Raw genomic sequence first — 27384 nt, 5'->3', positions numbered from 1 at the left:
TACCAGAGACCACACCTTTTCAGTGATATATCTATGATGTCTTGATGATGCACCCTGAGGTGTATTATGGGAAACTTTAAAATACTGAAATACTTTATTAAAATAAAGACATTGAGCATATACTGTGTGTTAATATATCCGTTTCCAGATAGTGTTTTGAAAAGGCCTTTAAAAATCCAACATCCTTTCCCAACAGAAACCATTGTCTTCTGAAAGTACACTGTAGAGAGAGTGCTTAGACAAATAAGGGCAGCTTTTATTTTCTATTTCTCCTTGTTATTTTGGGTGAATATGTAGATGACAGGCACAATCCTGACTGTCAGAATTTCATCATCAGTGACAGTCATAAACCACAAGGCAGAAGCCTGTTACTATAGAAGCAAACAGAAACTATACTATAATACTGTATATACTTGAGTATAAGCCGACCTGAATATAAGCCGAGGCACCTAATTTAAGAAGAAGAAGAAGAAGAAGAAGAAGAAGAAGAAGAAGAAGAGGAGGAGGAGGAGGAGGAGTTTGGATTTGATATCCCGCCTTTCACTCCCCTTCAGGAGTCTCAAAGCGGCTCACATTCTCCTTTCCCTTCCTCCCCCACAACAAACACTCTGTGAGGTGAGTGGGGCTGAGAGACTTCAAAGAAGTGTGACTGGCCCAAGGTCACCCAGCAGCTGCATGTGGAGGAGCGGAGACGCGAACCCGGTTCCCCAGATTACGAGACTACCGCTCTTAACCACTACACCACACTGGCTCCCTTTTAGCACAAAAAACTGGGAAAACTTATTGACTCGAGTATAAGCCAATTCACCACACCACAAACCTGGTGGTGGTGGTGGCGGCGGCAGAGGAAGAAGAACATTGGAGGAAGAAAGGGCTGCTTTTGGGCTTCTCGTTCCTCCGCCACCAACAGCGGCAAAGGCAGAGGAGGAGGAAGGAGCAGCCCGAAAGGATCCTCACTCAAGTATAAGCCGAGGGGGGCTTTTTAAGCATAAAAAATGTGCTGAAAAAGTTGGCTTATACTTGAATATATATGGTAAATAATGGTGATGGTGATTTATTTATTTATATTCTGGCCATCTAACTGTACATGCCAATAATACTTGTTTCTTATGTGAATTTAGCAAAAACCCTTTTTATCGTGCAGAAAACAAGTAGCCAGAGCCAATCTTCCAATTTTCATATTTTATTTACAACATGGAGGTTTTTTTTTTAAATTACATCTCTTACAACAAAATAAATATTTTTTTTTCTTTTATTTCTAAAAAGAAAATAATCTCTCTATTTCTACATGTAGCGATTATAGGAGGAAGGAAATACGCCAGAAAAAATGTGCCAGCACCTTTTCTTTATTTGATTCCCCTCCTTCTTCAGTAAGGATTATGAAGCACTTCATGTGGGTTGTGATTTTCAAAGAAGACAGACCCTGCCTTAAGGACTTACACAGATTCTGTTATCTAAAGCCTTTCAGACAACAAGCTTGTTGGGAGATACTGTGGAACCTGGAGTCTAGCTTATACCCCACCCCGAAACATTTGTCATCCCTGTCAGCTATGAGCCATTTCTCTCCTCCCCATCAATACTGGGGATTGCTTGGGATAAAGGCAAGGTAGTTGGCCCAACTACTTTGTGGTTTCTCTTATGAATGGCGCTAGGAAGGAACAGCTGTGTGCTCAAAGATTCTTTCCTACCAAATAATCCTAGCCAGCTGACTACCCTCCACATCGAAAGAAAGAAAGAAAGAGAGAAAGAAAGAAAGAAAGAAAGAAAGAAAGAAAGAAAGAAAGCTCTGCACCAGTGGCGTAGCGTGGGGGGTGCAGGGGGTGCCGGCCGCACCGGCCGCAACATCTGGGGGGCGCGCTCGCACTTGCAGCTCTCTGCCCCTACCTGGCTCACTCACTCTCTCTCACTGCAGTGCTGGCTGTGCGAATCCGATCCAAGCCGCCGGGTCGCCGCCCACTGTGGAGGGGAGGGTGCCAGACGTGTGGTGCGCGGTGCGGAGAGAGAGCAAGGGACTATGTGGGGGAGGGACAGTGCAGCGGGGGGGGTGCAAATTACTTGCCTTGCCCCAGGTGCTGACAACCCACGCTACGCCACTGCTCTGCACTACTCTGCCTTAGGTTGCAAAAGTTCATGTTCTAAGACTCATGTAAATCTTGACAAATTCCCCAAACTTTGAGCTAGGAAGCTATAGGAGAAGTTCAATGTAGCACTAAGCAGATAACTCCATCTACTTGCCCAATGGAACAACCAGCCTTGTCATCCCCCACAAGCTGTTCTGGCAATTCTCTGAACCCCATTATCCTAGTAGAAGTCCTTGCATGGGCCTCCACTGGCAGGGCCACGTAACTGAATGGGTGGCATTCAACAAAGTTTTACTCACCCATTGAAATTAATGGACCTAACTTAGTAATCTTTATGAATTTCAGTAGCACTACTCTGAGTGAAACATAGGTGCATACCATCCTATACATTTCAATTTTTGCAAGCAGAATCGCCAGGCTACGCCCAGCCATGCTTCGTGTTTTTCTCCTTTCCTTCTAAATTCCCATAGACAACTGCTCTTTGTTAAAAGTCTTCACTTCTTAGAGCTGGGACCTGCTTCAAGTCCAGGTTCCCCCCCCACACACACACTTTTCTTTAGTCCAGAATAATCCCCAACCACTCTGAACTATGGCTCCAGATAACTCCACAGATCCATCATACAGCAACACCTTTCTACATTAGACCAAATGAGATTGTTTCTGTCACTTTCTACTCAGTGCCCATCCACCACTCTATGATTTGGTCTTCAGATATTGTAGGGGTACCTAAAAGTTCGTGCTGCTTTCCTTAGATGCCCCTAGAGTCGAAAGAAGCTACATATCTTGGCCTCCTATCAAGATTGCCAAGCAAATATTGCAAGGTCCTTTTGCAGGGACAAGCAGGAGGTGCTTAGGGTAGAATTGAAAGGAAAGCTGCTGATTATTCATGGCATGAAAATGGAAATTTTTGTCTCTTGGCATACAAGGAGAACCATGAATAGAATGAATGCAAATGTTAACGTAGATACTCTGGTTTTTCTCGGCTTAACTTTCATGGCAGGTCAAGTGGTGGAGATTTTGAAATTCAAGTCAGAGAGGAAATTCAAAACTGCGTTTCAATAAAGTGGTGCTTGGTAGGTATAGCTCCATCCATTATTTGACCTGCAATCCAGTTAAGTTCAAGTCGCTGACACCTAGACCTTAAACCTAACATTTATTGGGAGTTCCTCTGACTTCAGTGAAATGGGCGAGCAAATGGGAATGCAACAGTGGCCCAAAACAATACAGTGGTACCCCGCAAGACGAATGCCTCGGAAGACGAAAAACTCGCTAGACGAAAGGGTTTTTCGTTTTCTGAGGTGCTTCGCAAGACGGATTTTCCTAAGGGCTTGCTTCGCTAGATGAAACGGCCCTGCCTCTCGTGTCATGGCGATGGTCACTGCACGCACACACGCTTGCTTCCCCGCTCCTCCGGCTCCCTCCCACCTTCCGGCTGACGGCCGACCTTCCGGCTGCCTCGCGCCACTGCCCACCCACCTCGTGCACTCTTCTCAGTGAGCCGTTGCCGCCAGCAGCCAGTGTTGCAGCCGGAGTCACGCTCCTGAGCCCCGCCACCCTCCAGCAGCCGCATCACGCGGTGGCCACAACGCGCGGGTGAGTCTGAGGTACCGGCTGCGGCAGCTGTCCTGCTTCTCCCCCCCCCCTCCCCGCCGTTGTCAGTGTTTAAATGCAGTGGTGCTTCGCAAGACAAAAAAACTCGCACAACGAAAAAACTCGCACAACGAAATAATTTCGTCTTGCGAGGCACCACTGTATTTCATCGGTGACAAAGGAGAAACCTGATTCTGCTACACACTATTTTCTGCCTCTGCTTTACCCTGACCAGCCAAATCCCATCACACTTATGTTCCTAATTCACCAAACTCTGCCTTGGCTCAATCCTTTACCTGGTAGGTATCATCTCGCAACCACTTGCCTTAGGTCTACTCACTAATGCTACCTGGGCATGGGACAGAATTTTTGAAATCCTAACTAGCAAATCCTAATGCTAAATGTTCTCACCAATGAAGTATCTTAAAACAATCTCAATTTTGCTTCAGAAAAAAAAAAATCACCCCAAGGTTCAGAGTGACTTGCAAACGATTTGCATCCTGTCTCCCAAACCTGCCCCCAGGTTAGAATTGGTAGGTTTACCTTGACCAATTCAGCATGCCCATTCCTGCAGGGCATTTAATGCTCTCTGTTCCCAAGGACAACAGGTGTAACCTAACAGACCTCTTGCCCACTTTCCCCCATGAAATATACCGTATTTTTTGCTCTATAAGACTCACTTTTTCTCTCCTAAAAAGTAAGGGGAAATGTGTGTGCGTCTTATGGAGCGAATGCAGGCTGCGCAGCTATCCCAGAAGCCAGAACAGCAAGAGGGATTGCTGCTTTCACTGCGCAGTGATCTCTCTTGCTGTTCTGGCTTCTGAGATTCAGAATATTTTTTTTCTTGTTTTCGTCCTCCAAAAACTAGGTGCGTCTTGTGGTCTGGTGTGTCTTATAGAGCGAAAAATATGGTACGCCTCTATTCCAGTTGTATAATCTCGTAAACCACTCTCAGCATAAGGAATTAAGCCCAGATATGGAATGTGCGCCTTTGATTTCCTGCCAGTCTTAAAGGCTGCTTACTTAAAGCATGGAATCCCTACAATTACAGCCACTTTAAAAGGGCAATACCACCACTTTGACTACCCCTCCACAGCTCCTTGTGTGCTTGTGAATGAGATGGCTTTGCTCACACCCTTGGAACACAAGACTGCAATGCAGATCTGGCAAGGATGGCAGTCAATAGTGGGAAGTGGGATTTAAGTATGTATGTAAGTGCTTGCTTCTCCCTTGCTTGCCTCTGTGTGCCATAAAAGGGCCAGCAATGCAGCACAAGAATCTGAGCCAGGGTACTGTCACCCAAAGGAAGCAGACTGTGGAAGACAGTACCTCCTGGCTCTCACCTTATCACCAAGAACTCATACTCTGAAAGAGGGATAAGGAGAGAGGACTTTTGCTCATTGCCGATCATGTTGTCTATCAATAAAAGTTGTGCTCTTCTTTTCAGTCCAGCTCTTGAGTCTCATGTCTTCATTCTGGGTCTTGATAATAATAATTTTAATATTTGTACCCCGCCCATCCAGCTGGGTTTCCCCAGCCACTCTTGAGGCAAACATTTACAAGGAAAATAAACCACTCACAACTCTATCCACCATGCTGGTTTTCTTCACATAGCCAAGAGATGAAGGAATATTGATAAGGAGAGAATTGGAGAAATGAGCAATGTAGTTTGGCTTAAGTGTCATGGAAGGGTAACAGATCTAAATTGCACTTAGATCTAGGTGGAATGAAACTGCTAAAGGTTTTCAGAATAAACTGCCACCGCTTCCTCCAAAAAAATATTGGGAGCAAGAATCGCTGCTAAGCGTCTCCATCACAGAACTTCTGTTCCAGGGTTTTCTACTGTGAAGGAATAGCTTTAAATGAGTTTTAAGCATGTGGTATTGTTGTTCCCAGCTTAGTACCCTCTTTCCCAATGAGTCCTCAATAAACACATGTCCAGCTTCTGAAAAATATCAATTTACTTGGTACAGAAAAACCTACAGGAAGAACTTGAGAAAAGACAACAGTGTTCTGTCTAGGTTGGAGAATCCTGACCTACTCACCTGGCCTATCATCCCTGCCTTGTCCCTCAAAGGTTTTGACAAAGTATGGATTGGCCAATGCAGAGAACTGCTTTATGAGGAAATCAACACACACACACAATCTGGCTCTTGGGTACAAAAAGGCAGCAGAAGTCAGGACAGATATTATTGATTTGTTCTGAAAAGTCAGCAGGCCATGCCCATCTCTTTCTTGTCTATTTAAATTTTTTAACTTCTCTGAATTTTGAGGGGCCCAGGATGGTCAGAATGCTATGCAACCAATTCTTTTGAGGTGCCAGCAGCTTTGGAAGCATAAACTACTTATGCTACCATCAGCCGCCCTGCCACATAGTCAAAGCACCAGATTGGATGGGCGAGGAAGCAGAGTGAGTCTCTGCTCTGTAGTACAGTTATGTCTCCCTCCCAGTTGCAGTAGCGGATAATGCACAGGGCCCCAATGGAGCAAACTGGTTGGTTGGCTTCCTTGAAACCTGCCCTTGGGGCACCTGAAATCATGCCATCAATTCAAATGACCAAGCATCACTTGGGGCAATAGCATTGGTCCTAGTCATCATTTCTTGGCCAATTAACACTTGGGGAGGTGATGGGAAGTTTTGTTGACCTGAAAAGGCACACAAGAACCATGCTTCTTGACCTGAAAAGGCACACAAGAACCATGCTTGAGAACCCCAATGTTCCCCAACGATAATAGAAAACAGAATAATCAAGAACCAAATTTCTGTCTAGTAGATCAATTAGCTCTGATGTTATTAATTTCAAAGGGGTAGAAGAATATCATGAACTAAGTTTCCATGCCCTGAGGCACTGCGACTCCTGGCCCAACCACCTCAAAGGCAACTTTTGATGCCTGTTGTTTTGTTCTCAATCTATGAACTCAACATTTCTGATCACATTTCTGGGCTCAACTGCTGCTCTCCCCATATCAGTCCACTTTTGCCCTCATAATACATTGGGCTGCAGGGATTTGTCAAGAGAGTGCCGATTGTGATATCAATAGCTGTTGACACAATTGCCCTTCTCTAACCTGCTAGCTCATTTACATTGCTATGGTCAATGGCTTGGTTGCTTTTACCTAGACCATGAAGATCACACACACAGACAAATCAACACAGATATGTTTGGCCCATGTCTATATTGTGACTGAAACATGTAAATGTTCTGATGAATTAGGGTTTCATCATAAAGTAGCTAAAAAAACAAAGGAATTAAAATAATGTGACTTAATTTTTTCTAAAATGAGCATTTCAGAAGGCCATTCCCCGCCCCACCTTTTCTTGTAAATTATCTCTTATCAGTTGCTTCTGTGATTCAGTGTAGAAACTCAGGCAAACCCTAATTGAACTATTTCTGCAAAGAATAAGTAAATACAAAGAATAAAAAAAGAAAATCCAAACATAGTGGTGGTGTTGTACATTCAAAGTTTAAAAGGTTAAAAAAAACAGACACTGAAGAGGGAGACTTTAAGTATGCAGAGACAGCAGTCTCTCTATAGCTAAGAAACTGCAACACGGCAAATGTACACACACATACACACACACACACACACACACACAGGCTTTAACACTGAATTTTCATTGTTTCATGTGCGTCTTGATTTGCTGGTCTGAAGATAATTAGGATGCCCACTGAAGCACACTAAAGGATATTCAAAACACTTCTGAATGGCTTTTTAATATGAACCCAGTTACTTGTGTGAAGGAAGTACTGGGGCAGTTTGTTTGCTTGCACCCTTTTCTATTGCAAAAGCATTTTTCTTCCTTGCCTGCATGTCTTGGCTCTTCCCTGAGTCATCTTCGTGTGCTGCTGCTCCTCGTCCAAAGCAGAGGGGCATGAATGGCAAAGCTGTGAACCAAAACATGCTATTAGAGATAGATTAATTCTGGACATTCTGAAGGTAGGAATCAATGCGGTTTCTTCTCCAAGCTCCATCTTCTTCTATCAAAGATGATTTAGGGTAACACAAGAGGCGAAGGGACACTGGGTGCACAACCAAGGAGGGTGACTTCTCAGAGCCCAGTAAGCACTTGCCTGGCTTGAAGGAGGAGGCATGAGGGCTCTTACAGGGTTCTAGAGTCTTCCTGTCTCCTTTGCAAAGCCAGGCAAGTGTTTACCAGGCTTTGGGAAGGAGGAGGGAGGGCTCTAGGAACTTGCCAGAGCCTTATGCCTCCTTCCCAAAGCCTTGTTTACCTGGCTTAAGCCAGAGGGTAGCTAACAGGACCAGTGGTCAGGGATGATGAGAACTGTAATCCCAAAACAGCTGGAGATACAAGTTTGGAAACCTTGGACTAGATGATCCTCACGGTCCCTTCCAGCTCTATGAATCTATGGTTCTATGACTCTAAGTCCGAGAGCATGAGAAACAGTGTCAGTTTGCCTATCAGTGACTGTCAAATGCTTGTATCCTTTGCACACAGAAATACAGTGCAAAATAGATTAGATGTGCTACCAGACAGGGAGCTCCTAGCACTACCTAATGATTGCTCCACTGTTGTAATCGAAGTGTAGCATTGCAATAGACTTTCCACAGTCCAGACGGCATAATGGTTTGTGTCTGCATGCACACTCTGCTATGTTCTGTCCACCTTAGTGAATGTGGAATAGCTGTTTGGGTAGGCTGTGTTCCAGCATGCTATTTTTAAAACACTTTATTTTGCAGGGTGGGTGTGGGTGAAATTGTTTAATGCTCTGCTCTCGCCAGTACCTTAAATTAACCACTCTAGCTGGCTGGCTTGAAGATTGCATGGGTAAGTACAGGTCCAGGGTCACTGTACAGCGAAATCTCCATACCTCTACTCTTGATTTAGAGCATTTATTGATTCACGATGTTCTTCCACAAGATTGTTTTAGCCATTTCGTCAGTGATGTTGATATCTAAAGGATCAGGCCTGCAATAATCATTTTAGTTAGAGATTAACTCCTAGGACAGTGAAATTAAAAGCACTGCAAAATAATGCAAAGTCAAATAAGAGTTTTGTAGTACCTGAAAGACTAACAAGTATGGCCATCTTTAGATCAGTTGCAGAGCGTCCTGGTAGACTCTCTGCTATTGATCATAAAAGACTCTCTGCTATTGATCATAAAAGTGGCGATTCTTGAGGAAATCAGTTTCAAAGGGAAGCTCCAGTGTGAAACTGCTGAATTGCAATTCACCAAGAAGTTCAGCTCTGTTTATCTGTAACTGAATAGAGACAATGGTCTCCTTGCCCACTACAGATGTTAATTAACACAGCATTGCCAAGTTGAATTTCTCTCCCTGCTATTGTAAAAGGCCACTGGAACACAAAATAAGAGATATTCAAAAATAAAAGAGGAAACATGCAATTTCTGGATATCTGGAATTCACCAAAATTATAGCAAGCATTGATCACTCATTTAGTGCCATTGAATGCCCTTTTTGTGTTGATTTTACGACCTCCCCAAAGACTAATATTTTCTTTTTGACTTCACAATTTTGTGTTTTTACCCGTTTTGTGTTTTTACCTGTTGGTATTTTTTTTGGGAAGTTTTGGTGGTGGAGTTCCAGCTCCTGGTACAGTAAGAAAATTTGGCATTTGAACTACAGCTTCTTCTGAAGATTCTTTCATCCCTTCAGACTCCTGTTTGACACATAAAACTGGCGTAAGGCTGATTTGAGAAACAACACATCGAAAAGTAACATTTTATAACAACGCACGGTGAACAGGAATGTGAACTAAGCCTTAGTCTCTATGCATTCCTCTGAACATGTGAACAAAGCATACAAATATATAAAGTGTGTGTGTGTACACAGGGACCCCACTTTTTGCAAGGTTGTGCAAAGAAAGCCTGTGTGCAGTTATACAGATCCAGGGGCGGAGGAAGGGGGTGCGGTGGGTGCGGGCCACAATTCAAGGACAATTACAGTACAGTACACAGCCAGATCATCTCCCATTTAAATTCCTTGCACCGTAACTGGAATTGTGAGGCATTGACTGTCATGGTCCTGACCAAGCTGAGAGTCTGGAGGATGGATCTGGGACGGCTGAAAAAGTGACTCAGAACAAAGTTCCTGAAGATTGGAAAAACATTGCCCAGCAGAGGGCAGAACAGTTGGATATTAATTTAGATTGAACATTTGACCACTTTGAAGAATTATTGTATCGTACCTTGGTTGTCAAACGGAATCCGTTCCGGAAGTCCGTTTACTTCTGAAAATGTTCAACAACCAAGGCGCGGCTTCCTATTGGCTGCAGGAGCATTCTGCACTCAATTGGAAGCCGCAGAAGCCGAGTCAGATATTTGGCTTCCAAATAACGTTTGCAAACTGGAACCCTCACTTCCGGGTTTGCGGCGTTCAGGAGCCAAAACGTTCGACTCCCAAAGCATTGGGGAACCAAGGTATGACTGTATATACAACTGAGAGATGGCTAGCTGGAAGTCATTTGACCTTTTATCTATTTCTTTCTCATTTCCTTTCTCTTTATTCCTTTATTCCAGCGGTTTGAATCCCCACGACGGGGTGAGCTCCCTTTGCTTGGTCCCTGCTCCTGCCAACCTAGCAGTTCGAAAGCATGTTAAAGTGCAAGTAGATAAATAGGTACCGCTCCGGTGGGAAGTTTAACGGCATTTCCGTGCGCTGCTCTGGTTCTCCAGAAGCGGCTTAGTCATGCTGGCCACATGACCCAGAAGCTGTACGCCGGCTCCCTCGGCCAATAAATGAGCACCGCAACCCCAGAGTCGGTCACGACTGGACCTAATGGTCAGGGGTCCCTTTACCTTTACCTAACTTTGCTACAGCATAATCAGGTTCTGAAGGGTGGACACATACATGCAATAAATAAACCTGCTTACCTCTCCTTGCTCTGCTTGCTCTGCTTGCTCTGCCACAATCTGTGCATCGTCCAATCTTTTCTTCTTGCTCTCTGGCATAAGGTCATCAAGCCAACTGAGTTCCCGCTTTGAAAAGCAGACATCCATGAGCTTCCGTACAAAGACCAACGCCAAAACCTTGTTGTAGTAAGGAGAAGAGAAATGGGAAGGTGGGAAAAGGTAAAGAGTAATCACACTCTTAATGAGAGGATTCACCAACTGGAACAATACACAGATGAAGACAAAGGGGATAAAGGGTACCAGACAGGGGGAGAAAGACACAATTTTCTTTACTCTCCTCTTCGATGATCAAATGTTATGCAAAGATTGCCATTCTTGCTGCAGAGTTTTGTTTGTGGCAAGGAGGCCAACAGGAGAGCAAGAGAACTTCATTAATGTGTAATCCCCAAATCCCTCCAAACTAATGCCAAAGTTTTGCGTCCTTTTTGTGCCATTTTGTTTGGGGGAATACCTCTGGCTCTCAGTCTATTAACTACAGTGGTGCCTCGCAAGATGAAAAGAATCCGTTCCGCGAGTCTCTTCGTCTTGCGGTTTTTTTCATCTTGCGAAGCAAGCCCATTAGCGGCTTAGCGGATTAGCGTTATTAGCGGCTTAGCAGGCTTAGCGGTTCAGCTGATAAGCGGCTTAGCGGATCAGCTGATAAGCGGCTTAGCGGATCAGCTGATAAGCGGCTTAGCGGATCAGCTGTTAAGCGGCTTAGCGGCTTGAGAAAAAGGGGGGGGAGGAAAAAAAAACCCGCAGGAACTCGCAAGACATTTTCGTCTTGCGAAGCAAGCCCATAGCAAATTCGTTTTGCGAAGCACCTCCAAAACGGAAAACCCTTTCGTCTAGCGGGTTTTCTGTCTTGCGAGGCATTCGTCTTGCGGGGCACCACTGTACGCAGTTCTGAGTGGGGTGGAGGTACCAAACATGGGCTTTTCAGGACCAAATGGCACAAAATGAACACAAAACTTTGGCATCAGTTTGGAGGTGATTAGACAATGCCGGATTTGGGGGTGTTAACTTGGAACCCTGGTTTGCTGTGTCAATTATTCAGCTGGTGGGGAACACAAAACACAGGGTCTGTAGCACAAAAGGAAAACATCAGTTTAGTATCAGCTTGGAGGGGATCCAAAATTTTGGGGGTTACATGTTAATGAAAATCCAGCATGTTTGTAACCCAGCTCAGGCAATCAAACAATAGCAATAGTCAGCTATTATGAAGGGGTGAGGGACGCGGGTGGCGCTGTGGGTAAAACCTCAGTGCCTAGGACCTGCCGATCACATGGTTGGCGGTTCTAATCCCCGTGGCGGGGTGAGCTCCCGTCGTTCAGTCCCAGCTCCTGCCCACCTAGCAGTTCGAAAGCACCCCTAAGTGCAAGTAGATAAATAGGGACCGCTTTATAGCGGGAAGGTAAACGGCGTTTCCGTGCGCTGCGCTGGTGCTGGCTCACCAGCTGCAGCTTCGTCACGCTGGCCACATGACCTGGAAGTGTCTTCGGACAGCGCTGGCCCCCGGCCTCTTAAGTGAGATGGGCGCCCAACCCTAGAGTCGGACACGACTGGCCAGTATGGGCAGGGGTACCTTTACCTTTACCTTTATGAAGGGGAAGCCAGGGCTGCCTCTACCATGCAGCAGAGCAAAGCAACTTGCTTTAGACAACACCATGGGGACAGATGAAGGATAGATGAAGGCAGGAATTGGTGTTGCAGCAAAACTTTCAAAAGTGTTGGCCCTAGTGGGGAGGGAACCATTTAAGCTCTGCTTCAGGGATCAAAATATACTGGGCCAGCACAGGGGACAGCGAGGAACTGAATTGAATCTCCCCCCCCCAAAAAAAAATAAGGCTGATTGGAACTACTGCCAACTATTGAACTGGACTGCACACAGATGTTAGATCAGAGTCCATGTTTACATTTGTGGTGGTACTACTGACACGTTAGGGACACGGGTGGCACTGTGGGTTTAACCACAGAGCCTAGGACTTGCCGATCAGAAGGTCGGTGTTTCGAAACCCCGTGACAGGGTGAGCTCCCGTTCCTCGGTCCCTGCTCCTGCCAACCTGGCAGCTTAGTCATGCTGGCCACATGACCCAGAAGCTGTACGCTGACTCCCTCGGCCAATAAAGCGAGATGAGCACCACAACCCCAGAGTCAGTCACAACAGGACCTAATGGTCAGGGGTCCCTTTACCTTTTTACTGACACCTTCCATCCCTTCCAATTTGGTTAAACTGTGGATGGCTAAACTGCCTTCGCTCACTGGAAGGACAGATTGTGAAGCTGAGGCTCCAATACTTTGGCCACCTCATGAGAAGAGAAGACTTCCTGGAAAAGACCCTGATGTTGGGAAAGATTGAGGGCACAAGGAGAAGGGGATGACAGAGGACGAGATGGTTGGACAGTGTTCTCAAAGCTACCAGCATGAGTCTGACCAAGCTGCGGGAGGCAGTGGAAGACAGGAGTGCCTGGTGTGCTCTGGTCCATTGGGTCATGAAGAGTCGGACACGACTAAACAACAACAAACCTGTCTTCTGGTTCGACTTCTGTTATCCACTTTTCTACACTGGCTTATAAATACTGTGTAACCAAAGAAATATGCTGAGGATACAAAAGCCATTTGGGGAACAGAATTCCCATTAATAAACGGGAAAGTAAGACACAAAACACAGGCCAATTTTTACAGATGCAATCTCGGTCCACGTGATAACATTATGGCCTGTTCAGCATTTTGTTATAGGTTTTTACCATCATGGGAAAGACAATAGCAGCACGAGATGCCTTGATAGCCCAGAGAATAATGAGGCAGCTCAGCTGGATGGCAGTGAAGAGGTGCACTTTTCGCAATGGAACGTGTCGAAGATAGATGAAGTCCGGCTGGTGTTTGGTTGGCATTCCAATGAGCTTCAGGCGATCAAAGAACTAGGAAGAGCATACAACAGAATAAATCAAGCATTTGAAACAAGGCATAAATTACTATAAAGTGCCTACTTCATGAACTACCTTACACAAACCCGCATAAAATAGCTAAGGGCATTTGTTGGGAAAGATGGAGGGCACAAGGAGAAGGGGACGACAGAGGATGAGATGGTTGGATAGTGTTCTCGAAGCTACCAGCATGAGTTTGACCAAACTGTGGGAGGCAGTGGAAGACAGAAGTGCCTGGCGTGCTCTGGTCCATGGGGTCACGAAGTGTCGGACAGGACTAAACGACTAAACAACAACAACATTGTGTTGATCTGCCTCTTTTTGGCAATTCCTTGTAGTCAGTAAAATTGCATACCTGAATTCCGTCCAGGGAAGAAACACCCATGTACAGGAACACTCCATAGAGGACAGGCATAGGTATAAACTGGAAAAGGAGTACACACATCATTCCACTATTCATTTATTCATTCACTTCAAGCACTTATAAATCATACCTTCTGCCAAAATAACACTCCAAACAGCATCCAAGAACAGTAAAAACAGCATTTAAAAGCATAGTACAAAATTCATAAAGCATAAAGGCTTGGTTGTAAAAAGTCAATAGAGACAACTATAACTAATAAGCAGCAAACTTTGCATTACAAACAGATGAGTTATATATTTATTTGTGGGGCACACTTAATAGGATGCATCAACCTCTTGAAGCACAGTTCCTAGCTGTCATTCTATTGGCAAATAATATTAAATGACCCACCAAGAAAGCCTAAATCTGCCTTCTCAGCCTCTCCTCCCTGCCTCTGTGATATCTCCTGGCAACTCTTCCAACCCTTATCTTGTCAATGAAATGCAGACTGAGCAAAGACTTAGGCCGCAATCCTAACATTAGGGTCTAACTGTGCAATTGTCTACATGTCAATTTAGTAGCACATGGGAGCCGAGAGAAAGGATATTTTTGCTATTTTGAGTATAAGACAATTATCTGGCTTCAACTTAATGCAGAAAAAACTGTGCTCTAGGTACCTATAGTCTGAGGAGCAGAAGGATATAAAGCCCCCATTTAATGAGGTCATCTCTCCAAAACACCTTCTGCAAATACCATAAGTGCACTTTTGGAACAGAAATCCAGGGTTAATTGCTATTGCCAAAGCTGGTTTCTCATATTAAAACCAACACCATCTAATTTCAGTGCTTTCCCCAAAATGGGGTTATTGTCATATTGTAACCTTGAATGTTCCCTTTACCTGCAACGCACTAGTGATGAAAACCGAGAGGCCCATTAGTATAAAAATCATCAATCCAGTAGCTCTTTGCTCACGTATGCCCAGGAATTTAGGTTGCTCTCCAGGAGCTGCCACAGTGGACTCCAGTTTGAGGCTGTTCACATGACTGATGGAAAGAACAGTGGCAGCAACAAACCAAGGCAACCCCATCACTGAACACACACCAATCATGACGCCCACCGTTAGAAGGTCCAAGTGGTAGCCGCCCCCTTTCTGTGGAGATATAAGTCATTAGCAGATGGCAGCTAGAAGCTTATATATTCAGAGAGCTATCAAACACTAACAAGTTCTAGAGAAAGGCTTATCACATGTTTGAAATGCAACAGAGGTCACAGGACACCTGATGGCAAAGGTCAGGCCCTAATTCTTCATACCATGGAAGATGGTAGTAGGTAAGAAGCAGATTATCCAACCTCTGTCAGATGCAAGATTCTTTCAGTACTTTGAACTAGTTAAAACCACACACACACACAATCTCTTAGAGAGCCCACTTTCTCCCATATGTAATTTCCCATACCCTGAGATCTGCTGGGAGGTGCGGTTGGGTTTTGCAAGTTGTTTTAAAAGCAGAAAGAAATCTACTTATTTACTAAGCAGACCTATTTCAAGAAAGGCAATAAAGCTGATAAGTAAGTTTGCTAGTAAGTTTGTGGACAAACAAAAGAGGAACATTACCACCTTGATTAATTTAGAACAGGGAAAGAGATTATTAAAAAAAAAAAAGAAAGAAATTGTAACTTTGCCTTTTGAATTTTATAAAGCCGTTTATTCATCAGATAAGGTAAAGGTAAAGGTACCCCTGCCCGTATGGGCCAGTCTTGCCAGACTCTAGGGTTGTGCGCTCATCTCACTCTAGAGGCCGGGAGCCAGCGCTGTCCGCAGACACTTCCGGGTCACGTGGCCAGCGTGACAAGCTGCATCTGGCGAGCCAGCGTAGCACACGGAACGCCGTTTACCTTCCCGCTGGTAAGCGGTCCCTATTTATCTACTTGCACCCAAGGGTGCTTTTGAACTGCTAGGTTGGCAGGCGCTGGGACCAAACGACGGGAGCGCACCCCGCCGCGGGGATTCGAACCGCCGACCATGAGATCGGCAAGTCCTACGCACTGAGGTTTTACCCACAGCGCCACCCGCGTCCCACAATTCATCAGATAACCTAGATCTAATGAGGGCATTATGTGTGATCTGGATATACCTAAGATTAGCAGTGCAGATGAGGATATGTTAAGAAGTGGATATGGAAGAAAATGTGAGACAGGTTATCTGTTTATTGGAACAACCCAATAAACTGTTGGTTTCCAAGCAATTTTATAACAGATTTTTGTAAGACTAATACTTATCACAGAATTCTTAAATAATTATCAGACACATTCCCATTTTTCAAACACTTGAAAAAATGAAAATTCACTCTTATTTTTAAAATAAAATAAGTGGTCATATTGGCCACTTGTGGAATTTTTCTAAATATATTAATCACCACCAGAGTTTAGAAGCAGTTGGGCTTCAGTTCACAATATGAGAAAAGGAATAAATGTAATTGCTGAAAGTGAATATCAGCAGAAACAAGCATGAATTATGTGTTCCTGTGTGTCAGGAAGGCATTTGATTGAGTCGAAGGACAGTTTTTATTCATTACATTGTAAAAATGTAGCAGCATGAGATGTGCACTTCCCCAAACCTGAAGATTAGGATGACAAAGAATATATATATATATATAATACCTGCAAGCAAGAGGTTGCATCCAGTTGTACATTGCAATCCTAAACATGCCTACTCAGAAGCAAGGCCCATTGAGATTAATGAGATTTACTCTCAGCTAAGGATGGGAGTAGTAATGTTTTAGTCCCATTAAAATCACTGAGGCTTACATTAGTCTAATGTGCTACTAACTGCAATGGGACCAAAGCACTGATTAAAACCAGTGGGTGGCATTCAACTAAGTTTTACTCAGAGCAGTCCCACGGAAATGAAAGAACACGACTAAGTATCTTTCATCTGAGCCTTTTAATGCCATCACAATGCTGCTGTCCTAGTAGGCAGCATGATTATACATCTCATATCATAGTAATATAAATAAAAGTATTGCAGACTTCAACAAGCAAAGTATACCATTACCTTAAGCTTATGTTCCTTCCTGTTCACAATAACTGCAGTGATCTGCTGGTCCATAAATATCAGTATGGTGCACAGCAGAGCTGGGATGATAGCTGCTGCTACTGTCCACCCGGGATTGTCACCAACTGGACTAATGAGCCACCCACGGTCGTCTCTTGTTGGCTGCAGAATAATACACAGTGTTGGTGCACTGCACACTCTCAGCTGCTATTCTTCTTGGTGTCCTGAAAATTCTAGGATGTCACAGCACGCTGCACAACAGCCTCGCCTATGGCTCCCCATCCTAAATTTAAAAATGCTCTCCATATGCTTGGGGTGTCAGACATTTGGATATGACCCTAAGGATTCACAGTTTTGAGACACTCATCAGATCAGATACACATATCCTGGCAATAGGCCTATGCCCTATAAAATACAGTGGTAGCTCGGAACTCGAACGGCTCCATTGCAGAACGTTTCGGTTCCCGATAGCCGAAAACCCGGAAGTGCTCCAGTTTTTGAATGTCCCTCGGAACTCAAACATCCGACGCAGCTTCCACTGAGAGCAAGAACCAATCAGAAGCTGTGGCTTGGAACCTGAACGTTTCGGAGGTCGAATGGTCTTCCGGAACAGATTACATTCGAGTTCCAAGGTACCACTGTAACTACTTCTCGTGTCAATATAGTGACCAACTTGATCCATGCAATACAGCACTCTTCCTCAATCCATCGCCTTCCACATGCTGTTGAGTTCCAGCTCCCATCAGCCCCTTCCAGCATGGCCAATAGCCAGAGATTATGGAAGTTCCATCTTAATTGGGCAATGTGCATTTTATACTGGAGTCAACATAAAAAGGTAAAGGTAAAGGACTCCTGACAGTTAAGTCCAGTCGCGAATGACTCTGGGGTTGCAGTGATCATCTCGCTTTACTGGCTGAGAGACATGTGGCCAGTATGACTAAGCCGCTTCTGGCGAAACCAGAGCAGCGCATGGAAATGCAGCTTACCTTCCTGCCAGAGCGGTACCTATTTATCTACTTGCACTTTGGCGTGCTTTCGAACTGCTAGGTTGGCAGGAGCAGGGACCGAGCAACGGGAGCTCACCCCGTCGTGGGGATTCGAACCGCCGACCTTCCAATCGGCAAGCCCTAGGCTCAGTGGTTTAGACCACAGCACCACCCGCATCCCGTAGTCAATATAGAAGAGATCAATTGTCAACCTTGGATGTACTAAATACGATAACAGACACAATATTATTGGTAAATACTGTATGATATAATATAAAATAAATAAAATAAGGAAGTTGCCATCAAAAACATATGGAGGGCACCTGGCTGAAGAAGGCTACAATACAACAAGAGGCCTGGGTGACCAGAGAGAGGTATGGGAAGAAAAAGAGAGGACAGAAGACATACTCTGGTGCTGTATTTTATAAGCCATGCAGCAACCCCTGCAGTCAGTAATCCTGACCGGTTACTTTTGTCTAGTAACAATACTCATAGGCAGTGGTTTTCAAACTTTGATCCTAGCAACAATGGGAAACCCTCAGAAAATTGGTGGAGGTTCTCACTGATAAGGTGGGTAACAGAAGCCAAACGACCCAAAAGACAGCCAATTTGCCATCTTTCCCTATAACACACACCTGGAGAGGATTCTTGATCTGTGTACTCTAGAATAAGCTGAAGATTCATCCGCAACATGTAGGGATCCCACAGCTGGCCATGCTGTGGTTCCTTAGCACTGTGGTGGGGAGGACATTTGAATACCACCACTTTAGGGAATGTGGGGTGGAGCCACATGCCAAGTTCAGCAGAGGGCTTTAGGTTTCGCAAAACAAAACGTTAATTGCAGAGAAGAATAAACATGGTCCCCTGAATCCACCCTTGGGGTGTTTTTCTTAAGGTGGCAAGACACAAATATTTTACCATGCACAAGCATCTTTCAAGCATTTTCAGTTATGATGGGACCGTCTGCAACCTTTGCTTGTTTCCACAGTGTCGCTTCTGCCTTGGCTGGACGACAGAGCCACCAACTTCTAATTCCACAATTCTTTAGCACTTTCATCTTTCTGCTTTCCACTCTGCTTTTAAACACCCACCTGCTTATTTCAAGCCTGGAATTCTTCTCACCTCCTGTACTCTACACCTTGCCTCATTGTCCGGTAATCTACCTATGCCCAATCGGGGCAGATGTCCAGGGCCCCTCTCAGGAAAAGGTATAGGAATACTGCAGGGATGACTTACCAAATTTTGAAGTAGTAATAATAATAATAATAATAATAATATTTATACCCCGCCCTCCCCAGCCAAGGCCGGGCTCAGAGCAGCTTACAAGCAATAATAAAAACAAGTTGAATGATTACAACTTAAAAACAAAATTAAAATACAACATTGAAATATTGAAACATTAAAATCTGACCCTGTACTCTACCGGGAGCCAGTGCAGTTTAAAAAGCACTGGGTGAATATGCTCCCATGGCAGAGACCCCGTGAGGAGCCTCACTGCAGCATTCTGCACCCGCTGGAGTTTCTGGGTCAGCTTCAAGGGCAGCCCCGTGTAGAGCGAATTACAGTAGTCAAGCCTGGAGATGACCGTCGCATGGATCACTGTGGCCAGGTCAGGGCGGGAAAGGTAAGGGACCAACTGCTTGATGCGGCGAAGTTGGAAAAATGTCGCCTTGGCTGTTGCTGTAACTTGCGCCTCCATGGAAAGGGAGGCGTCAAGGATTACACCCAAACTCTTAACGGAAGGCAATGGCACTAATTGGGCCCCCGCTAGAGAAGGGAGTTGGTCCCTCATCCCCATGCCATCCCAACCCAGCCATAGGACCTAAGTGTAGTAATACACATTACTATCCTGGTGATGTCTAAGACATTTAAGCCCAGAGTCTAAAATTACCTAGCTGCATCTCTCTGCCCCATCCACTGCAAATAGTAGACACAACTCCCAAACCTCAGTTTCCCCCTATGCACATTTAGCTATGAAATATCACTTGTCCCCCAGAAGAGAGACAGAACCTTGTATGGTGCTGTCCTCTTCTGCCCCAATCACATAGACATACCTTATTTTCCATACCAAAAAGCGCTTAAGAAACCACATCAAATCTATCATCAAAAAAAGGTGCCTACCTTGAAGACCCTGGGAACATGTAGCTTCGGTGATGGGATTCCAACTAAGTAGTCAATTAGAACCATGATAGCAATGGTAATGAAAATAGCAAAATCACCTACTGTTGAACGAATCTATCGCAAAAAAACAAAAACAAGAGAGGGCTCAGCAAGAGGATATATGTTGGTTATCAGAGCACTTAGCAGGCTAATTAGTATGCTGATGGCTGAGACAGGGGCTGAAAAGGACTGCAGGCCAGAAAGCCTTGAGTTAAGCCGCCTCACCGCAATGCAGGACTGTTTGCACACTATCCTATTTGCAAATTAATGCACATAATCCAGAACACAGTGCAGTATGAGAGGCACTGTGGCGTAGTGGATAGAGTGTCAGACTGAGACCTTGGAGGAAGGGTTCAAATTCCCACTCAGCCATGAAGCTCCCTGGATGATGACTGTAATGGTTCTAGGGGTTGCTCGTGCGTAAGTTGCCACCACTCCTGGCTAGGTTACCTGGTTGAACCCTTTCTGTCTGGACAGCCTCAAGTTTCGTGGCTGCCTCAGTCGCTGGCAGGATCCGTCAATGGGCATTTCTTGAACCTCTTCCAGCATAAAAGCTGTTTGACGCCCAGTCTTCTCCTACTCTCCCTGCGCCGAAGTCTTCTGCGCAGGGAGGGTGTGGGCAGCGGAGTACCCGTACTCTCTCCGCTGGTCTCCGGCGAGGAGTCCTGGAGCCACCTCTCCGATTCCCCCATCTGCCCCCCTTCTCCACTGGTGTTACGCTGATTTCCTTCCCCAGCGGATGGGCTGCCTCTCTCTTTGCTGGGACCCTCTCCGGCATCCCTCTGGAGCCTTCTCTCCGCCTCCAGCTCCGATGGCAGTTCCCTGACAATGACTTTCTCTCAGCTTAACCCACCTCACAGGAGGCAGAGAATTATGCACACCACCTCGGAAGACGGGTGGGGTGTAAATGCATAAATAAAATAATTAAATAAGTTAGCAGAAGGCAAGACTAGGTGGATGCTCAAAAATGCCCTAAAAGCAGGAGGGCCAAGCCACATACTGCAAATGCAGATGGGGAGGTTACAAAACCAGCCTAGGTGGGGCAACATTCACAGAAGATGCTTTGTCTATCTGAATCCCGATTACAGCTCAAAATGCAGGAAAAAGCTGAGCACATAACCCAAGCCAGTAAAATGTCTCGTTTAGTTCATTAGTTCCTTCATGCAGCCCAAAGTCTCTGCACTCAGTAGCAAATGGCATAGTGAGGTGATGTGCCTCTGTTCACCTGGTCTCCTGTCAGTCACAGTTCTGTTGCTGACCAGGAAATAGAAGAGGAAGGGAGGTGGTGACAAGGTCATCATGCCAACCTCACTGCCGCTTTGTCACATGTCCCCTTTTTCCAGGACACACCCTCTTTCTCATGGGCATGTAAAATGAGAGTCGCCATAGCGATCCACAGCTAAAAGTAGAAGTTGGCAAATGTGTCCTCTGTTTTGCTCTTCGTAATATGGCAACCCTAACGTTGCCCCTGATACCTGACCCTCACCTGCTGCTGCTGCTGCTTATTGTATCTGCTATAACTCTGTACTCTGCCATTGTGAAAGAGAGAGAAGCAATGTCCCTCCTTTGCCATTGCTCCAGATACTGGCCACAAACAGGGCCACCTTTTGGCCCTCCCCATGGTAAAAGCCAGGTGCCTTAATTTACCCGACAGGGTAGAGGTGAAGATAAGCAGAAAGCCCACCCCCCCCCCAAAAAAAAAAATCCAGCCTGTCCATGTGACCAGGGTAATGTGGTAATTATGCAGAACAGAGAAAAATAATTCAGCCAGTCATTGTTACACAGGGTAGACAGCGTACATTTGCCAGGGTTTGAATTTGCTGTGCTCACTGCTGCTATCTACTTACTCTTTTTGGGAAATAGCTACTGGTCTTAAATTTCTTCAGCGTACTCGACAGGATAAAGGTGGTAAAAAACAAAATGCAGCACCAGAAATGAACATCCGGGGTGAAAGGGCCATCAACGCCACATGAAGGTCCTGTGAATTCTCCAAGCATCTTCCGGCATTTCTGAACAAACAAGTGTAATCAAAGCATTGAAAAGAAAGCCCAGGCAGCAGGCATGGTAACATCAGTGATTATTAGATGCAATGAACATTTGAATAAATTAAAGGTAAAGGTAAAGGGACCCCTAACCATTAGGTCCAGTCGTGGCTGACTCTGGGGTTGCAGCACTCATCTCACTTTATTGGCCGAGGGAGCCGGCGTACAGCTTCCGGGTCATGTGGCCAGCATGACTAAGCCGCTTCTGGCAAACCAGAGAAGCGCACGGAAATGCCGTTTACTTTCCCGCCAGAGTGGTACCTATTTATCTACTTGTACTTTGACGTGCTTTCGAACTGCTAGGTGGGCAGGAGCTGGGACCGAACAACGGGAGCTCACCCCGTCACAGGGACTCAAACCGCCAACCTTCTGATCGGCAAGCCCTAGGCTCTGTGGTTTAACCCACAGCGCCACCCGTGTCCCCTTGAATAAATTAGGGCTGCTCAATTTGAATACTAAACTTGCAGCAGGGGGGAGATGTGGCTCTCCGGATTGCTGGGCTCCCAACTCCACTCATCCTCAACCAGCATGGCCAAGGGCCAAGGATTGTGGGAGCTGTAGTCCAACAATCAAGGTGGGCATAGGTTGGCAATCCCTACCAGGTAAGAATGGGCAGAATGAAGTTGAAATAAAGCCTCCATTTGGGCTAAATGTGATACTCTACTATTCAACATTTCTTGGGTGGGAGAATCCCAAGCCCACAATCCTTAAATGTGCAGAACATGTTTGGCATTTAATACCATGATAAAGTTGGGCCATGATCAAGTTTGTAATGGTTCAGATCCTTACTTTAAAAAAGTAAGGGCAAGGGAGGGGTGAGGACATTAAATATAATAAGGAACACTGGTGTGGACACTTCCTAAGCATTAAAGCTGGATGCCAAAGAATCAGTAGAGTAGCCCACAACAGCTCTTCCAAAAGACGAGCCTTTCCCAAATATTAAAACTGTTGTATGAACAGGCAAATGGTCTGCATGGGTCCAATCAAGCACACTATTAGCTCATAGAACTTTAAATGGACTATTACGATTCCACCGTACAAAAGGGGGCAACTTGGTTCAGCCCATTTTAGAACTTTATAAGACCAGAGCATTGCCAAAGTTGTTATATGAAGCACCACTGCGGGCCATGGCCAATTTAGACTCACTGCAGAGAGCTCAAAATAATTATTCGCGCAGGCTCCTGTCAGTCCTTGTTTCTACAAAAATAGCACTACTCCATGCAGAACTGGGTGTAATGCCTATTAAAGCTAAAGCCATTAGACTAGCTCTGATTTTTAAGCAGATATCAGAATATTTCATAAAAACGTTTGAAGATATGGCTCCCAACTTGTGGAAACGTGAAATTCAGCTTGCTGCCACAAGCTTGGGACTCTCTGCCCCCTTTCTTGAGAGAGCTAAATAATGCTCCAAAGGCTGGGAGACACTGAGATGCAATCTCAAGTGGTTGAGATCAACATCTGTCAATCGAATAAATTCTATGCTTCTTTTATCCCATTGCACCCATCCCTGCCAAGATATCTGGCAGATTTACCAAATGTTAAAATGAGGACAGCCTTCACACAGGCAAGACTAAATGTCGTTCCTTTAGCAGAGAGGTTAAGAATTCCTAAGAAAGGTAGAATTTGTGGCTGCAACTCTGTATCAATGGAAGGCATAACTCATGTACTCCTTGAGAGCCCTTTCTATGATGATCTCAGAAACAATTACAGTAGTACCTCGCAAGACGAATGCCTTGCAAGACGAAAAACTCACAAGACGAAAGAGTTTTTTGTTTTTTGAGTTGCTTCACAAGACGAATTCCCCTACGGGCTTGCTTCGCAAAACGAAAAAGTCTTGCGCCTTTTCCTTAAAACCGTCAATGCATTCCTATGGGAAACCGTGCTTCTCAAGACGAAAAATTCACAAGACGAAAAAACTCGCAGAATGAATTAATTTCGTCTTGCGAGGCACCACTGTACATCCACCCATTGACATAGCTGTCAACTTTCGGATTTGAAAATAAGGGATCAGCAGCCTCACCTGTCCCAGAGACAGTCTACGGGATATCTAACCATCCGGGATAGCAGCGGGAAGCAGCAGGAAACAGCGCTGAAATAAGGGAATTTCCCACAAAAAAAGGGAAGGTTGACAGCTATGCCCATTGCCAAGATCGCAGAAGGGAAGGTCGTCTCTTTCAAAGACCTGTTTTTTGCTGTCAGGTGTTGAGAGATATACAGTGGTACCTCATTTTAAGTACTTAATTCGTTCCGGAGGTCCATTCTTAACCTAAAACTGTTCTTAACCTGAAGCACCACTTTAGCTAATGGGGCCTCCTGCTGCCACTGCGCCGCCAGAGCACGATTTCTGTTCTTATCCTGAAGCAAAGTTCTTAACCCGAGGTAATATTTCTGGGTTAGCAGAGTCTGTAACCTGAAGCGTATGTAACCTGAAGCGTATGTAACCCGAGGTACCACTGTATATCCTTTAGAACATTTAAATTTCTTGTTAAGGCTTTGCAGATTTGTGTAACAAAGCTTGAGGGGGGAACGGGAAGTGATTTATCCATTAGGGGTCAGGGAGTAGAAATGTAAACCATTATTAGTAGCAGTATTCCTGTTATTATTATTATTATTTTATGTGTGTGAAGGCTGCTTGCTAAACACAATAAACCAAACTGACTAACATAGGTTGGAAATTGTTGAAACAAATAAATAAAACAGTGGCTTAAACAAGGTTCAGACAGGTTCCGTCAGCAGTTCATCAAACTTAATTGTCTTGTAATATGTGAACAAAAAGCCAAAACCATTTTTTTCTCAAACAGTTCTTTTCCAGCAATGAAGGAACATGCTTTTTATTTTTAAAATGCTATGTTTCCATATTTTCTTTTTGCAAATACAGTGGTACCTCAGTTTATGTCCTGTTTACGAACGATTCAGTTTACGAACTCCGCAAAACCGGAAGTAGTGTCCCAGTTTGCAAACTTTACCTCGGTCTAAGAATGGAATCCGAACGGTGGAAGGGCACTGGCGGTGGGAGGCCTCATTAGGGAAAGTGCACCGTGGTTTAACAATGGTTTTGGTTTAAGAACAGACTTCCGGAACGTATTAAGTTCGTAAACCAAGGTACCAGTGTACATATTTTACTACAACAGTTCTGCTGCAACCCACTGAAAGCTAATGTAGTGCAGGCATCCCTTCCAGATGTTTTGGCCTACAACTCCCATTATCCCTAGCTAACAGGACCAGTGGTCAGGGATGATGGGAACTGTAGTCCAAAACATCTGGAGGGCCGAAGGTTGGGGATGCCTGACGTAGTGAATTAGTGGGAGTGTCAGACAAGGATCAGAGAAGCCTGGCTTCAAATTAGCACATAGCCATGAAGTTCCTTGGAAAAGTTCCTTGGAGGAAAGACAGGATTGTAGTAACTGTAGACAAGAACTTTAAGGGTACACATGTAAAAAAAAAAGTGCTAAGATTATTGGTTTAATAAATGCTGATCTAATCAATTGGTAATGCTGTGCTACAGACATCAACCCATCTCCAATGGGGGCGGGTTTGCAAAGACCAGAGACTTACGGAGACTGTAAGATTAGCCCATGTGACAGCTGAAGGAATGATGTTGTTTTCTTTCCAGTACTTCAGGGTCTCATTGCTGGGATTCACTGGGGCTGAACACCTGCAGCTGACAGGCAAAGGAAACGGTTAATAAAGCACCCTGAGAATGTCTCAAAAGACAGCCTTGTTTACATCCCAAAGCAAAATGGCATATCCATTGGGGATGGAGTGGGGAAAAACACAAAGACCGTATTGTTCCATTTGTGGTAAGCACCTCCATTCGGAAAACATTTACTGTACTTGGGAATCATTCCCACAATTGAGACTTAGTTCTGCCCAAATCCTTCGTGAGAGGAGAAACTCAACGGAACTGCCTTTAACTACATGGCCTGAACTGGTGGCTCTGCCTTCCCTCTTCGATTTTACTTCCATGTCTGGATGGATCACGTGACCACTTTACAAACCGGTAGCTCCTCATTAGTACAGTCATACCTTGGGTTACAGACGCTTCAGGTTGCGTTTTTTCAGGTTATGGACCGCCGAAACCCAGAAGTATCAGAACGGGTTACTTCCGGGTTTCAGCAGCCGCGCATGCGCAGAAGTGCTAAGTCACACTTTTCGCATGTGCATAAGCACTGAATCACAACCTGCGTGTCCACTGTACAAAGCTTCAGTTAGCTCCAGACCACTGCTGGAGCAATATTCTAGTCTCCTGGTCATGGCTGCTGCCTTTATGCAGCCAGAATGGTCCTAATTCCCTGTCTGAACTCTAGTTTCACTTTCTTGATCCTCCCTGCAGACTCCACCTGCAACAGAAGTGCTGGCAGGTATAACAATCAGTAAATAAATGGGACACACAAGAACCCCCTTGAGAAATAGGTTGAGGAATGCACCCTATGCCACAGTATGGGTAGCAGAATTCAAAGTGTTGCTGCTGACCTTTAAACAGCCTTGGCCCAGTATACCTCCACCCCCATCATTCAGCCCGGACACTGAAGTCCAGCTGCGAGGACCTTCTGGTGGTTCCCTCACTGTGAGAAGTGAGTTTACAGGGAACCAGGCAGAGGGCCTTCTCAGTAGTGGTACCCGCCCTGTGGAATGCCCTCCCATCAGATGTCAAGGAAATAAACAACTATCTGACTTTTAGAAGACATCTGAAGGCAGCCCTGCATTGGAAAGTTTTTAATGTTTGATGGTTTATTATGTTTTTATATTTGTTGGAAGCAGCACAGAGTGGCTGGGGCAACCCAGCTAGGTGGGCGGGTATGAAAATAACAACAACAAGCAGCAGACTCCACCTGGAACAGATGTGCTGGCAGATATAGGTAAAGGTAAAGGTACCCCTACCCGTTCGGGCCAGTCTTGACAGACTCTAGGGTTGTGCGCCCATCTCACTTAAGAGGCCGGGGGCCAGCGCTGTCCGGAGACACTTCCGGGTCCCGTGGCCAGCGTGACAAAGCCGCATCTGGCAAGCCAGCGCAGCACACGGAAACGCCGTTTACCTTCCCGCCAGTAAGCAGTCCCTATTTATCTACTTGCACCTGGGGGTGCTTTCAAACTGCTAGGTTGACAGGCGCTGGGACCGAACGACGGGAGCGCACCCCACTGCGGGGATTCAAACCACCAACCTTTCAATCGGCAAGCCCTAGGCGCTGAGGCTTTTACCCACAGCACCACCCGCGTCCCGCTGGCAGATATAACAACCATTAAATAAACAGCACACACAACAACCCCCTTGAGAAATAGGTCAAGGAATGCACCCTTTGCTACAGTATGGGCCATGGCTAATAAGTCCCC

The 27384-nt window shown here is 45.2% G+C and overlaps 1 protein-coding gene across 4 annotated transcripts in view; it reads right to left on the bottom strand.

The window, feature by feature from the left end:
• Positions 1 to 7272: 7272 nt before the first annotated feature.
• Positions 7273 to 27384, bottom strand: part of SLC4A8 (solute carrier family 4 member 8) — a 66656-nt gene continuing 46544 nt past the window's right edge. For 2 of the 4 annotated variants that reach the window (XR_014507990.1, XR_014507991.1), the window contains exons 15-25: positions 25609 to 25714; positions 21859 to 22020; positions 19973 to 20086; positions 16866 to 17027; positions 14712 to 14963; positions 13826 to 13894; positions 13291 to 13464; positions 10526 to 10681; positions 9197 to 9312; positions 8418 to 8601; positions 7273 to 7558 (exon numbers count right to left, since the gene is read on the bottom strand). Coding sequence is in view for 2 of the 4 variants with exons in the window: in XM_083427356.1 (XP_083283482.1) it covers positions 8526 to 8601; positions 9197 to 9312; positions 10526 to 10681; positions 13291 to 13464; positions 13826 to 13894; positions 14712 to 14963; positions 16866 to 17027; positions 19973 to 20086; positions 21859 to 22020; positions 25609 to 25714 (1387 nt within the window). In the remaining 2 variants the exon portion in view is untranslated. The remainder of the gene's footprint in view (positions 7559 to 8417; positions 8602 to 9196; positions 9313 to 10525; positions 10682 to 13290; positions 13465 to 13825; positions 13895 to 14711; positions 14964 to 16865; positions 17028 to 19972; positions 20087 to 21858; positions 22021 to 25608; positions 25715 to 27384) is intronic. The other 2 variants (XM_083427356.1, XM_083427357.1) reach the window with 1 other exon arrangement.

Source organism: Podarcis tiliguerta (assembly GCF_965153285.1).
Source record: "Podarcis tiliguerta genome assembly, chromosome: 2".
Lineage (NCBI taxonomy): Eukaryota > Metazoa > Chordata > Lepidosauria > Squamata > Lacertidae > Podarcis > Podarcis tiliguerta.
Note: the sequence above shows the minus strand (reverse complement) of the source record. Positions and strands in the feature narration are given on the sequence as shown.